Here is a 17,144-nt window from a genome sequence, read left to right as displayed (position 1 = left end):
TTTTTATTTAAAAAAAAATCTACAATGCAATATAATTACCTTTTCTGTCCTTATAGTGCAATCCGACAAAAATAAGAACGATTCGATTTTCTCATTTCATCAAATATTCAACTTTCTCAGTTTATATTACTTCACGTTTACTATATGTATATGTAGATAATACCTAGGTTTAGATACCTATAATTTCTAACAATATCTACCTTAAACCTTTTATTTTATTTATAGTTAAATAAGTTTTAAAACCATGAGTATTTAATTTTTATAACTAGGTATTGATTATTATAAAAATGGTATATCTATTTCGTATCTGGACCATTTTTTATTTATTTATTTCTAGATCTGTCCGTCAGACAAAATACCAAAAGCGTAAAAACTATAAAGGCTGTAAACTTGCAGCTCTACCTATACCTATGCCTTATACTTTATAGAAATATGGAATGGCTATGATAAAAATATGTCATTATTAATGTCGTCCACGTAGATTAGAATATGACCGGCGCGGTATGTATTGTGTTCGTAACATAAAATATGTACCTTCTAAAAATAAAATGTGAAAAATATAATAATACGCGAATATTATACAATAGGTACACCAGCAGGCAGCAGCTGTCCTACATCGGATATGTGTGCTGTCATAATATAATGTGTGTACCTGTACAAGTGCCTACCACAACATAACGTTTCATAATATGTATTTTATGTCAGTGTACTTATATAGACAACCGTCCTACTTAATAATATTTCAAAGTTTTCGACACATAATGCGGTTCGAAATTCGTCCGGAGCTCCAAGTAATATTTAAAAATCAAAACAATGGCGCAGACGACGATCAAAAACCGTCTGTACGTTATACGACTATCAACATAGTGTTTGTATACCCATACAATAAATAGTTTAACATACTTATTATAACGAGCAATTTTAACTTAACAATACGTAGATACTCTCTAATGGTGCTATACACTACTTGGTAGATATATTATATGTATATATTTGGTCTTTGAAACGTTTAAATGTTAATTATTATTCGAGAGCAATATTTTATCAAGGTAAAGTAGAAATCGTTAAGCAACATATTATAATTATACAATTTTTAAGTAATACACTTATATATTAATACTTAACCGCGATGTAATGAAACGATGTTTTTTACCTCTCGGAGCTTGTCGAACGATTTACTCATCGTATAAACCACGAATAAGCACTAAAACAACTTTGTCGTTAAATTATATCCATTAGAATTTTCTTTATAATAATAATAATATTATTTTTATTATTATGTGCTGTAACATTATAAAAACTAACACCTACCTACTTCGACTTTCTCTCTGAACGCGTAGAGAATACAAACAAGAACAGCTGATTTTGTAATGACGTTTAACAGGTACTTTTCCTTGAATAAATATTGTTATTTCTCTCTCTAAACGTATTTAAGCATAATGGAATAATGAAATAAAAATACTATAATTGGTATATTGAAAGTTATGTACAAAGTACATGTTTATTCGTAATTTTTTTCTTCAATTTTTAATATCGTTATTAAGAACAGATTTGACAATAGAACATTTTTAAATAACAGTATAGTCCACGACTTTCTTTTACATCTCACAAGCAGATTTAAATAAACAATCATGTAATTATCAATTGAGAATTGTTTCAATCTGCTAGTCATACCAGGCTGATAATAAAAAAAAAAAAAACTTTAAAAATCAAACAATTTGTAGGCAAATATTATTGTTCAAATTAAAAATTATATTATACATAACATAATAAATAAATAACTAATCATAAAATGGAGACAAATTTGATGATTGATTATTTACATTGTTTTTAAAACAAAACAATTCTTAATTATCATGAGCAAAAATATGATTTTTAAATGGTATCAGTTATAATTATATATTATATATAATACTATACAATTCTAGACATATTTTGCTTTATATATTTCAGATTGAAAATGTAAAACTAACTAGGTACAAATAGAATAAAATACACAAAGATAAGTTGATACCATACATACTAATTACATAGACAAAAATCACAATATTAGTTTTTGAATAAATTTATTTATTTTTTCGCTAGTTAGGAAAGATTTTTTTTAAAAATATATTTATATTCCAGTAAAATGTGTTTGATGTTTCTGAGCAGGTTCAATTCTCAAAATTAAAAAATAATTTTACCAGTTGTATATTATTCTTCTATGATTATACACAGTTCATATAAAAATTGGTCAAAAAACATTTTATTACTTGGATAATAAATATACAATGCTGGTAAAAAGAGCAATAAGGGATACAATTTTAAGTCTTTTTAATTTATTTTTATTTTATAACGTTATCACCATAAAAGAAGCTCACAGTTTACAATTTAAAATACTACTAAATTATATTGTGAAGTTTGACGTAAGAATATTTCATTAATAGTATTTTACTAAAATTACTAAAACTATATTAGGTATGGCCTTAATTATTTATTATGTACATTACCTACCTACCACAAGTATTATATTATAATGTTTAATATAATATTTGTGTATAAATTAATACCTATATCACGAATTTAAAACAAAAATAATAAGTAATAATAAAATGATGTTAAAAATGATGGCACCAGATTTTTCTTCCTACATTAGGACTGCCAGTTTTTCATTTAACAGTCTACTTTTTTTAACAAAACCAAAATATTGTTGTATTGTATTTTTTGAATCATTAATTAATTAAAAAGTGGGATATTTAATGAGTCAACAATTCTTTTTGTTTAGTGTGTGAAATTAAATACAAATTAAACTTAATTCTCTAAGAGGAATGAAAATTTATTATACATAGGTACGTTACTTATAAAAACATACAAGATTGTTTTGTCCTTTCATAGAAAAAAAAAAAAATGTAATAAAAATAATATAGTAATAATAGATTGCAAATTTGATAGGTTTTGTGGATTGTCTCTTGGAAAAACAAACTTTTAGAATCAGTACACATATATCTGTTTGAGCTGGTCCCGCAGTTCTGCGGGTATTTTGTATGCGTCCTGTTGCTGTTGCTTTTTATGCACCAGTCTTCGCCACTTGCCTCGCAAGTTTTTCCGTAGTCCCTTACGGTGCTCTGCAGTTTCTTCGATGGGTACACTGCACACCAATGTGTCCTGAAATCCATTTAAAATTCAATCAAATACATGGAAACAAAAGGATTACAAGTGACTAAAATATGCGGAGGAGATTTGAAATATTATAGTTGCATTTTACAAACAGTGAAACATACTGAAATAATTTTCAAGGCAATATTGTGGGTTATCACAATATTATTAATGTTATCCATTATGTTCTTACAAAACCAGTAGTATGTACCAAACTATGTTTAACCTTCTATGGTGTGTAGACACTATCCTTGTCTTGATAATACATTTCTCCCACTTAAATGCAGATAAGATGAATAATTTTTAATGATCTCACGTTTTCAATGAGCTCATTAATTATGATAATAGGTTAGATACTCATTGAAAATAAATTAAAAATTTAAAAATGCACTTTGTATGAAATTAATTATTATTCAGTACCTACAGACTTTATCCCAACTTTATCGTTCGAATCAAAACCGTCTACGTATGTATTAAATAACAGTGGCATATTTAAGTTTTTGTCATGGGGGGGATATGACTTTATAAATTAAGATACCAATGAGAATATTGTACAACATATTATAATATTTTAATTCTTGCAAATTTAATCAATTATTGATAAAAAGAAAAAAAAAATAATAATAATTTTTTAAATAATATGATGATATGATGACTATAATTATTTGTGTGTATACAGCCTATTGGGGGATTTATCCCCTTAATCCCTCCCCCCTCCGTAAATACACCACTGATAAGTAATAAACTAATAACCAATAACTCAAATCGAACAAATAGTAGAAGTGTTAAAATTACCTGATCAGAGCTGTACAGCCTGTATGGTGAGTTATACCCATTGGTGTTTTTGGCTGCAGCATTTTTGGCAGAATACTGCCAGAGGAACGGTAAAGGTACAGGCGCATCGACCACATCACCTGATACGTTTGTGACAACGGCGACGTCGACGGGCTGGGCATGGGGTAACTGACAGTCCACATTGTTGTTGTTATTGTTGTTAATCGCAGTGTTGGCGGTGGCAACGGCTGTGGCCGCTGCGGTGGCTGCTGCAGCTACGGCGGTTTCCTCGCGCTTCCTAAGCTTGCTGCGAACCAAACGGACGGTTAGAAATTTAGAACCGTTGCTACCCACCATTTTCAAGCTGTCCCTAAGCGTGCCTATGCAATTGAAACGCGCTTTGGTCTGTTCAATGGTGCCGGTGGCCGGGGCTTTCGGGTAAGCCACCACGCCGCCGAATGTGACGGTTTTGGCAGAGCACATAGCGTCACCGTTCGGGAGAGCAACGGAAATAACGACGATATGTGCCGATATTGGCGTCACTTGTGTAGAGAGAAAACGTTTCCGTGTGTTTAAAAACAGTACGAAACACAATCGCACACGCACAGTAACACACGTACACACACTTAAATATAATATGCGGATTTAATATAATCGTATATGATATACAATAGGCTATTTTAAAATAATATTACATTAACGACTAGTTTCACTATCACAGCCTCGTATGTTTCGACGAATATTATATAATATTATACCGGACGTCCGACGGTGCGGTTCTTTGAAAAGAGGAAAAAGTTTTGTTTTTCAACACGATATCATAACCGACCGCCGAAGTGGAGTAAACGTCGGTCGAAGAGAACAAATTAAAATTAAAAATAATATATTATAATAAATACACACGCGCGCGCGTCACGTCTCGGGTTAGGTGGTAGACGACGACGAGTCGGTGGTTGCGGCCACGTCGGAAAAAAAAGACGTAGGGTTGTCGAACGGAGTTATTAACTGAACGGCTGGTGAGTGGGCCTGATCATTTTCCGGGAGCGTGTCCAAAGCGGTGGCCTTTGCAAGTGGTGATGGTGGTGGTCGCCTGCCGTGGACGACAACGACGACGGTACTTTGCGACAACCGACGCACATTCGAAACGTTTATGCGTGTGCACGACAGAAACAATAACGCAGCGTCGCGACGGACTGGACACGGGACTGTTGACCGCGCGAGTAGCAGAGTAAGAGTGCGCCGAGTGGAACAGGCACGGACAGACTGCTCACACACACTGCAGTCACGCGCAAAGTGCAACGACACTGCGACCGGCTACGAGCGAGCTGTGGCGCGGGCGACTCCGCATGAGCGACTGGCCGCAGACGTTAGACACCGTAGTGCCGTGCGAGCGAGACGGTAAATGCGATATGGTGCGGTACGACGGCGAACCGACGCCGTGTTGTGGCCGACGACCGGTGGGAGCGCCGCCGCCTGTGCCAACACTCCACCGCTACCGTCCGCGCCGAACACCGACGAGCAGCCGCCACGTTGCCACGTCGCCCGTCCTCAACGGTGGTGTTTCCGCGCCGGCGGGGTGGCTAGACGGGACTTGAACGACGACGCGTCGGGTACCTACTCGTTGTAACAATATTATATTATATTATATCCTTTGTATATAGAGATTATATTACAAAATATTGCGTGTGTGTGTGTGTATTATGGATGCGTACTGTGGATGGATCCTACCTCCGTACGGACTATTGACAATCAACCCTATTGCCTTTACACTGTATATTTTGCGCGAGTGGTATATTCACTACCACTACCATTACTATATACCACCACTATCACGTCGGTTACATTTTGTTATTAGGAGGCGTATTGAATATTAGACTTTGAATTTTGGGTGCGCTAAGATTATATACAAATTATTTCATTCGCGGTATATACCTATATTTTATAGGTAATAACAATAATAATCAATTACTCGAATAAAAGATTAATAATAATTAATAAGCAACTGTATAATATATATATGCAATATTCTCCTGTATTCTGCAGTTGCATATCTATTAATAATACTTTCAGTGTTTAATTGATATGTTTTATCTTTTTCAATATTTTTCAATAGTGATAAGTTTGAATATCATTCTTATGTTACGATAGTTTGTAATTATTTTTTAATTCGTTGCATTAATGCATTATAGAAATTAACATAGTATTATAAGTATAATATTTTTATAGCTTATAATATAATTAATCAGGTTATTTGGGGGTGCTAAGAGCCTACTAGCGTTTTATGCGTTTTCATTTTGTTCATCAGTATAGTACATTAAAATATAGTATATTGTATACTCCAGAAGTGGTATAAAAAATACCCCCCCCCCCCATAATCTTTCCCTTTCGGGTTGTCAATTGTCAAAGAGACGTTATATATGAGTTTAGAGGGAAGATTATATTAAAAATGGATACATTATTCTGTTGAAAAATACCTTAAACACCGCAATAAAATTTATTTATTGTACATACTTATATTATATCAAAAATGTTAAATCATAGAACATGAAAACGACAACTAAACTTATCACACGTGAGTTTTAAATCTCATTTTATAAAAATTAAAAAAAGTTTTTACATATAATGTAAATTCACCAACCAGTTGTTTGACTGTTGTTATTTTACCTAATGCTTAATATACGTGTTTTATAGTATTATACTTGTATAGTGCACTGAATACCGACGTATATCAGCTGTTGTATATTCCGTCTTCTGTCTGCACGAATATGATATACATTATTATCAATTTTATTACGTTTTCGGCGTTTGTTTTCTCTCATATAGGCACGGGTACCCCTCGCATATGCATACATACCGCCGTGCGGCGTGCGTGCGTCAAATGTCTAAACAAACCTCTGCGCGGCTTAAAATATACCTGTGCGCCGGTTACTATTCGGATTCGTTGTTGAAACGTATAAAATATTTGATAATCCGGAAACGTATTTCGGGGTTCCCCTCGTCATGTTAAAGCAGGTAGGTATACAGGTATATTTTAAATAATTGTAATTCGTGAATCGGCCATCCCTACCCCACCAGCTGTAATTATATATAATACGCATTGACGTAACGAAATACAAATATGTGAAACAAAACTACAATACTACATTACTACATAATATTATATACTACGTTTATTCGTGTATAATAATTATAATTTGTATACGCAGTATCAAAGTTTTTAAATATTTAATTTTTAAGTGTAGATGGATAAACGTTTAATTGAATTTGTAATAGATATATTACAACAATGCTACTATATTATTATAATAATAAATACATTTTAGGTCCTTTTTTCAATATGTTTATTACAAATCATTCGATGGAAATATTATTTCTAATTTCTATACATAATAGAATATGTTTTAATAGTTCTATAATCTATAATATAAAGTTTTTAAAAGATAGATTTTATGCATTTTTATTTTGTTTTAAATTAATAATTATTATATACATAGAGAGAAATAAAAAATTATTGGTTGCAAAAATTCAAGTCAATTTTTATTTTTCTCAAGCTGTCGTTTTAAAATTTAATAATCGACACACACTTTAAAATTTAAAACCAGTTTGAGAATCCATTATTTTACTAGGTCGAAGCATTTCTTATGTATTATATTCAACTTGTTTTCAAATGAATGGTTTTCATTTACTTTCATAAAAGTAAACAATATTTTATTTTTACAAACTTTATTAATTTATGAGGTTTCTCAGGAATCGTTTCTGGTGATTATGCCACTTAATATGATGTGTATTATAAAAATTAATTAAAAAAAAAAGATAATTCATTTCGTTGAGTATATTATACAATATAATAATAATCTATAACTTAAGATATTTTAAATATCAATACAAAAGTAATTGAACATGATTTAAATATTGAAATGACTTTAGTCATAATCGCTTAAGCAGTCTTAATGATAACACAATGAATGAAATAATATATGAATTATCAATTGCTTTCAGATTAAAGGAAATCCAGTCATACTATACTCATTTAGATATATAGTCATCATATTACTATTGCAATACTATATAGTCTAAATATGAGTACCCAAAAGCTTATTTAATAAATGGTTACGCCAATGACATTGTTTACCCTCAGTATATAATATATATATATATATATATATATATGAACAATGATAAAAACATAATCAAATATGAAATATGATACGCGTTGCACAATATGCTCATATTAAATTATGAATAGATCGAACTATGTATCTTAATTCTTAATATAGGTAGGTATGGTATAATCGTCAAAAGTGGGCCGAATTGATAGTATAAATACATATTAAATTATATGTATTAAAAACGATATTATATTTAAAATTAGCAAATTGTTGCGCTATGGAAGTGGTTTAAAAAACGGTATCAATTAAAATTAATAATTATAGTAGATATTCGCTGATGTGTAGCATAGTATTGGTATAGAAATTAATTGAAGTCATTAAAACAGCTGCAGCTGGCAAAAACGTTACAGATAATAATTGTATACATCAATACATGAATGGCATATTATACTATTATAGGCGGATGGTGGATATTATAGCTGCACAACATATTAAGCTACAGTTTTTATGGTTAAAGTTAACGGTGAAAAGAACACCATTTGTTTGCGTTTGGTGATAATTACAACTTTAAATATTTTATACATGGCATAACGCGCGTCTGCTTGACAACATTAACAATCGCGTTACAGCATTAGTCATAATAACTATATAATAAACAGTAAACACATTATATATTGTAAACTTGTAACAGTAGGTATAATAAATATATATATATATATAATAGTCACCTTAAGTGTTTGTTGTAGGTATGAGTATGCCACAAGTGCAGCATTGGATTATTGCGCGTAATGTTCAAAACAAATTGCGTTTTGCATTTGTGGGTCGTATAATATTATACGCATAGTATTAATATAATATATTATTATTATTATTGTAATGTGACGAAGTATGCAACAACGCAACATACATACCTGTGCGGCTGTGCTATATTATACACATGTTGTGATTTACCTATGGCTGAGCAAGTATTTGTTATTGATTGTTGATCGAGGTAATCTATTCTTGAGGTATATACCGTATATACCTATGATATACTATTATAACGTGTATTTTCCTTTATTTTTCTCTCGATTAGTGAAACTAGATATCTCAACGAGCTTAATAATATGCTACGATACTACATTATGATTTGTCAAGCACGTTTACCCCCTCCCGCTTTTCATTTTTCAATAGATATAATAAATCAACCCCTAGGTAACTATTTGAAAATATTATGGTTATCGGTCTTTGAGAAGACGCCGCCCTCATTTGTTGTCGTCACCTTACGAGTGGGTAACTACATTAGTATAGGGAATATACGCTTAGCAGTTCACGTTTGCTTTGTAGTTTAAGTTAGTTTTTGTTAAATTTAACATGAAGGGGACAACATATTTTTTTTGGAAATTTTTTAGATAATTGAAATTTGAAGAGAGATGGGTGTGCTTGATGAATCATCCGTGTTGGACTGGGAATTATGTAATTTATACATGTATAATATAATATTACCTATTATAAAATACCTATATATACGTTAATTACTTTTTGCGGATATAAATGTCATGGACAAAGATATATTAATTATTTCGGAGCCTTCTTGTATACCTATATACGTTCTCGCCCGGGGCGATTGTCTACACTTATGCGAAGTCGAACGAGCTATAACTGCATATAGATGGGAAAAAATGGGAAAACGACCGCGCCATATTAGCACCGGGAAAGTGCGGTCACCGCTCACCGTTATTCGCTTTCGGGGCACATACATACGTTATATTTAATTTACATGCATACACATTTTTAATAGAACACATCGTGCGTTATATTATATATATATATACGTGTTCAGTGTTCCGCAAACGAGCGACCGGTTTGGTTGTTGGCGAATTATTCGTATCGTATTGTTGGAGCGCGAAATCCGGTCTCGATCGTACGCGGTGGCGTCCTAAAAACACGAAATTTTCGAAATAAAAAAAAAAAAAAACTATCGACAAAAAAAAATTCGCACCAATCTGTGACATCCATTACTATGTTATAAATAATTTAATACAAAACAGTATTATGTCGAATATTAAGCATTCGAGATGAGCTTTTGATTTTATTTTTTTTAAGTAGGGATTAAAGTGGACGGGACACCAAGCCGGATTGTTACCGACGTTAATTTTGGTCATAAATTTGTTCTGACGAACTTATAAATTCTAAAAATCAACTTAAATTTACTTATAAATAGAGTTTTACAACTTAAAATTTTGTTCGGTATAAACTAAACAAATTTAGCGACTAATTTCACTTGCATAATATATTGTGTAAAAAAGCGTCTGTGCGGCATATTAAGCGATTGTTGCAGCTGGTCACACACTGCAGTTTTAATAATCCTATCGGAATATATTCCAACTATTTTGTTCATACAATCGAGAAAATGTACATTATACTATTATAGTGCGTATGCTGCATACACTATTACACATTTTTCATAGCTGCCCGGTGTTTGCCCTATGTTTTACCTAATTCGAATACACGTGAAACGAAAATCTAACCAACTACAATTCGATTTTTGTTCTGTTTCACGGTGCACAGTATTCATTATCATCTCCATCGCACTGCACACTATATATATTACTCGTGCAATCCGCGTACATTTTTCGAACTACACCGAATCCAGTACACAGAAAAATAATGCCGTATGGTATGTGACTGACTTCGATATACTCGTATATTGTATAATATTTTAAATCGTGGTGAATCGCGATAATCAATCTGTGCTCGCAGGGAAATACGTAGCGCGAGGCCATCATCAGCATCAGCTGTCTCTATTTGCGGCACAAGTGTAACGGACGCTTGACCGCGTTTGCAAAATATTAAAGTAATCGTTAGGTTAGCAATATAATATGTATCGGTCTATATACGCGAGTATGTAAGTAAGTATATTCGATCCACACCGTTGTGTAATAACCATCACTGTCGTTGCAGCAGCCGCCTTCAGTTTCAGTCCCCTTGGAAACGTCACCGAACCCTTCCGCAGCGCACAACAGGTTTTTCAACAGTTTATACACCACGATGAAGGGCGTAAGACATAATAATGATAATAACTACGCGTTACGTAAGGGTGTGTCTTGTTCTAACTATATGTTCTTAAATGTGTGTGTATATAATTTAAGTGTCCGAAATACTTTGTGGATAACATAATTATTTTAAACAAATCGTCGGTTTTCTACAACGCAGCCGTTGCATATAATATAATAGAGTAATACATAGATACTTGGAAATTTCCATTTGCCGCTGCCAGTCCCACGTTGTCATCATAACGTGTTTGCGCAAAACGTATATAAATGCAAATCCGACGGCCGTTTGCCGCCGCGTTGCACAAGGCTAAAGCGTGCAAATTTACCTACGGCACACATACGCATACACATACACACGAGTATTTCATATATAATAGATACCTATATAGGAGAACTGTGGTTATAGAGAAGACCTTTTAAGATCACGTTCTCGAATCTATATATGTATGTGTGTGCGTGTTTTTCCCCTTTGTGAATAATTTTATATTGTGTATTATGGAGGAGGTAACTGGCCAAGGTCTGTGTGACGTTTTGTCCCCTTCCTATATAGCTTAGCTTTGTTGTACGAGCCGATCGAAAAGTCCTCCGGGAAATCCTCGTTGCTACAACGACGATTGTGGCGACAAAACCCTGAAAACCACGACGATTTTCAATTATTTGCTACTACGGCAGCAGTCGTACAACGTAGCTTTATAGGTAATTACACTAATTGGGATGCTCCGGAGAGGTTTGTTTTTTAACGATTTCTTGGCACGGTTTGTTTAAAATTAAACGCGGAGACGACGCAAAAACATTATTTTTTTAAAAAAAAACATTGGCCGAGGGTCTGCCTCGCGCTTTGGCACCGTATATATTTCATATACATAGCGATAATGGGTTAAGGTTGTGAAGTCGATGAAATTTACACCAAAACCGAGAGCGGAAAATAAAAAAAAAACAAAACAAATCGCGGTTTTTGTTTAATTTTTTTTTTTCTGGTCTTAACTTCAATTGCGGTGTGATGGAGGTTATATAGCTGATGTACTTATAAATGCATAATATATATGATATGCATTCAAATATATATAATATATGTTGTACCTATATTGAATGAGAAGGAGGAGGAAGTGTTCGCGTCGATGGCGAGGTCATATATATAATCGGCTGGACACCGCCGGTAATGCCGACGGCTGCTTGCAACCCGCGCGTATAAGACCTCGGTTGGGTTTTTTTCTAATCACTACAATTTCTATGACATGGTCAGAAAATTTCCATTCATTTTCCCACATATTACGGTGAAATCGGCTAACGTCGAGTCAACCGACTTTCGAGATTTGACAAAATATGACAATAAATTATGTTAACGCAGACAATATTTTTTGCGGTCGGCAGTTTCCCAACACAGTTACTGTACTGCAATATGTCATACTTCAAGACATTCAAATAATATAATATAATATAACAGCATGGCGTACTCATTTAATTATATTAAACAAATAAATAAATAATATAATTACCATAGTCGAAATCGATGATAGAAAATGATACAATGAATAGTAAAAATAAATTTTAAAATTTGAACATTGTGTTGTCAGAGAAACTAACTTGAGTACTATGTATATTATAGATGTTATATTAAACCGATGAAACGATATTAAGTATAATGTATGTTGTATGACCCGAAAATTTTTTTTTCTTTTTATTATTTATTGTCTTGCTAAATGTTTTGCGAGCACAATTATTTTGTCATCGTTTAAATAATATAAAATAAACTGACCCAATTTCGTAGCCTCGCCGCCCTGTTCATCAAATTGCAGTTTATTATTAGGCCTAGAATTCAACTGCACAACTTACACAGTGTCGACACACATAACAATATAATATATATATTACACGCTCGTTATACTATTTACGTGCCATCGCCCGTATCGACACACCACGCACGCGACTAAATTAATATTGTATATTAAAAAAAAACCATACACATGTACATCGGAGATATAATTTTTTTACATTTACCACGTCAAATGACCAAACTCTGTTGTAAAAAAAAACAGCGTAGGTACATTCATAAAATACATCTTATTATTATTATCATTATGACAACGACTAATTAAAAATCTCATCACAATGTGCGACGCGATGTACGTTTATAATAATAGAACCCGAGGTTGAGGTATATCGTATATTATAGTAATAATATTATACTCTACAAATAAAACCGATAATATAGTAATATTGAAAATAAAAAAAGGAGATTTGTTAATTGTTTAGTCTCGGCAAATCACAACAATGTATAAACATGCGAGTTTTCTTTCGGAAACCTATACGAAATCGGAGTTTTATAGAATCGATAGTTTTCTGCGAACTTGACGTCCGCTTTTTTAGTTTATAGTGTTGATTCGCATAAATAGTATCTAAAGTAAATAATAATAATATGTTATGCGTTGGTACTCGACCGTCATACGAGTTAAACGGAAATCGTATCGGACTTGCCAAAATATTGTGTTGGATTACGTATACGTGTGAGATAAACAACAAAATCGAATAATAAAAAACAATTATTATTATAAAAATAAAGTATATATAAATATATATATATATATATGTATGTATTGCAACTATTGAGCACTCATTTCTTATTATAATAATGATTTGATAATATTGTTGTAAGAAAACAACTAATTTAGTGTACTTGCCGTCGAGTTAAAAGGGCCATGGCCCATGAGACAGCGGTGAATGCGATGTATAATGAAACAATAAATACGATTAAATAATAATTTAGTTATCAAGTAAGTATAATGTATATTATTGATCATAGTTATCTAATTACGTAGATAACCGTGATATTGACTAAGCGAAACCGGCGCCGACGTCCGATTCCTCTGAAGGTAAGCAGTATACACTATACAGAGTGCTTACATTTATAGGCATATGAAGACAGGATGTTAATGCAAAAAACATGGCCCCCAAAAATAACTAGTCCTCTTCTTAAGAAAAAACAAAAGTTTGATAATAAAATCTCGATTTATTGTGATTTATTAAGTATTAAATTTGTTCGTTGTAGACCAAAAGTTTAATTCGACGGTTTATCAGTAGGTAGCGGTTTTAAACCCTTCTATAACTTCTTTAATACTGTATCTTTACTTCCGAATGGAGAATTCATCGATAAAAATATTTTAAATGTATCTATATCGAATTAATTTTAAAAAGGTACTTTGGGTGGATTCAATTGAACCCCGTCTCGAAGTTGTAGAGTATGAAATGGCATCATACTTCGAGCGCGCGTCTATACAATATATTATGAACATAGTATAATATATTATTTAAACTTCAAACGCTAATTTAACGTAATGCTGTCAGATTTTTTTGATAAGCACGAGAACTTTTATAGAAAGTATACCTACTGTAAATTACAATAATAATATTCGCAAACCATGACAACGATTTACGGTTTTTTTTTTATTAAACCATTTTCGACCGACTGCGATATATCATAGTGTAACATACTAACATGCGCTTATTATATTATATTAGTCGACACGACACCTGTGTCGTACCTATGCATTGCAGTTCCATGCATTAACCTTATATTATTTTTATTATTATTATTATTATTATTATTATACCATATAATATACAAAATATTACACTTATAATACGATACCGACCGCGTTCTTTATTATTTTTTTTACGGTTTTGTTTACGCCACCGTGTGCAATATTATTATTACACTCTCACACGATTATCGTGTCGGAAACAACACAATATACTACTCTACGTTTGTGTGTTATATTGTTATAATATTGTTGTTGTCCGTCATCTTCGTCATTCGTACAATATAATATAATAAATATGATAAGCACCGCCGACACCTGAACATGGTTGGTGCGGTTTTCAAGCTCGACCGATCGCGCACGCGTAGGTATGTACTATGTATAGTACATATTATAAAATAACAGCGTAAATACGTCAGTGATACTGCACCGCGAAAGAGAACTTCCTAGAAAAACCGTTTCGGTGTGAGTTTGTGTGTTTATAATGTGAGGGAAGAAGTCCTGAGATCGAGAATCCGTCGGGGTTTCGACGGCTGTGCGTCGGAGACTTTTGGCTGCCGTGGGAGGGTGTGTGTTCGGGCCGAGGGGATCGTGGGAAAGCGTCCAAAACGGAGACTGTGGCGCAAGTCCAACTTTCCGGGTCACCGTTGACGTCAGAGGGGCTTTTATTTCCGAAGGTCCGCCACGATTATTTTTATTATTAGGTTGGTTATTATTTTACGAAACGCTCGCCGACCATATTATAATATTATATATGCAACGCGACGACGACGACAACGACGACAGTTTGTCTGCAGCTGCGTGTCCACGAGCCCATCGTGGGTGACCACCCCGAAAATATCGCCTCGACGTCACCGATATTTTCGTACTCGAACAAAATAATATATAGTACGACGGTAATAATAATAATAATAATAATAATAATTGTCGTGAATTCGTGGCCAACGCCTCGTCGGGCCGGCCGCCATCCCGCAGCGGTTGCGTGACAAATAATATTTTATAAAACGTAATTTATATATAATATTTTGTTATGTGTTTTTTATTCATTTCCTTTGTCCACTTTGGCGATTTCGAGCGATTTTTTATCGGTTATTCGAATCGTTTATGTACGTGTTTACATATTCACACATACACACACACACACACACACATATTTATAGTATAGTTGACACTCGGTAATTCGAATCTCCGGGGGAATAAAAATAAATATACAATAACGTCAGCCGTTGTAGGTAGGTGGTAAAAATATAATATTTCCTCGTCTCACAAATATAGGTAATAGGTATACTATGTATTTATGTTCAAATTCAAGCACTGCATGTCTGCATCCATTATAATATATAGTATATTAGAGATTACCATACGGCGGCTTGTGGGCAAACTTTATTTGACTTACAAATTAGAAAATAATTATTTTTTCACGGTGAATTAAATGAGGATTTTATCAATTGTCATTTGATTTTTTGATTTGCTTTGGATAAACATGTAATGGAAATTTTGTGAATTATAATGGTCAGCAAAACGTGTTGTATTTTTAAAATTATCATCCAAAAATGAATACGAAACGACAATAATGAGAATGTCACGTAAAATTTTGCTTGCACGACTACTGTAGCAGCGTTTATGCGTAAAGCTGAATTATACGATACGTTCGTTGGCGATATACATAGTAATTGTGTTGGTAGGTATATCTATCTACGTATGATATGAATATTAAATATTAAAAAAATGTATGAAAACTTATCGTTATCAAAATTGTATTTACAAGTTATAGAACTCTATATATAGTATGTGTATATGCTGTACCTAAATTTTTATAATTGTTTATGATTTTTTATTTTCTGTCTTTCTTTTATGACACTTCATTTTTAATTTTGAGGTAAAATATCATTTTAAAAATTTCAGTACAAAGTTAATGAGTTTTTAACTAATTTGAACTAACTTAATTTAAAGTTTAAATGATTACCTTCTTTACATCTCTTGACAAAATTTAAGTTTAGGAAAAAAGTGAAAAATTATATTGTTTTGTGAATGAGTGAATGATAGTATTTCATTAAAAAAAATAGTTTAGTATATAATACCTACAATAATGAGAAAATAAATATACAAGTATATTTTAAGTTTACAAGTGCACGATTTTTATACTTAATATTTTAATTTGTAGTATTATTCCAACTATATGTATATTTTGTCAAAAGCTGATCGTATGTGTATTTTTAAACATCAGATAAAAGGTATGCTATTTTGTTTGTCGTTCTACGCAAGAATAATTGCAAACTGAAAACATTAATTGTTTTTATTTAAAAATAGGTAGGTAGATATATTTAATGAAGTTCCGTACTAGGTAAAGCGAATGATAGAGTACAAATATATATGATAATATATATTAATATCTCAACTCATGCTTAAAACAACTATAGACAAGATGTTTGGTGTAGGTGTACGTGTCATGTACAGCTGACAGTGAATCTTTTTAAAAGTGATAAAACAATATTTCATAACAAAAAATAAATTTATAAAATAAACTTACATATAATACAAAGTAAAATAATCTA

At 32.4% G+C, this 17,144-nt stretch overlaps 1 protein-coding gene across 3 annotated transcripts in view; it reads right to left on the bottom strand.

Annotated features, from left to right (window-relative positions):
* Positions 1-2,837: 2,837 nt before the first annotated feature.
* Positions 2,838-17,144, bottom strand: part of LOC112601794 — a 122,120-nt gene continuing 107,813 nt past the window's right edge. For all 3 annotated transcript variants that reach the window (XM_025349576.1, XM_025349593.1, XM_025349585.1), the window contains 2 exons: positions 3,931-4,216; positions 2,838-3,144 (listed from right to left, as the gene is read on the bottom strand). In XM_025349576.1, the coding sequence (XP_025205361.1) occupies positions 2,971-3,144; positions 3,931-4,216 (460 nt within the window). In that variant the 3' untranslated portion in view covers positions 2,838-2,970. The remainder of the gene's footprint in view (positions 3,145-3,930; positions 4,217-17,144) is intronic.

The sequence above is a fragment of the Melanaphis sacchari genome, unplaced genomic scaffold (assembly GCF_002803265.2).
Source record: "Melanaphis sacchari strain LSU unplaced genomic scaffold, SCAv2.0 Contig0_pilon_pilon, whole genome shotgun sequence".
In the NCBI taxonomy this organism is placed as follows: Eukaryota; Metazoa; Arthropoda; class Insecta; order Hemiptera; family Aphididae; genus Melanaphis; species Melanaphis sacchari.
This window is presented reverse-complemented; position numbering and strand designations above follow the sequence as displayed.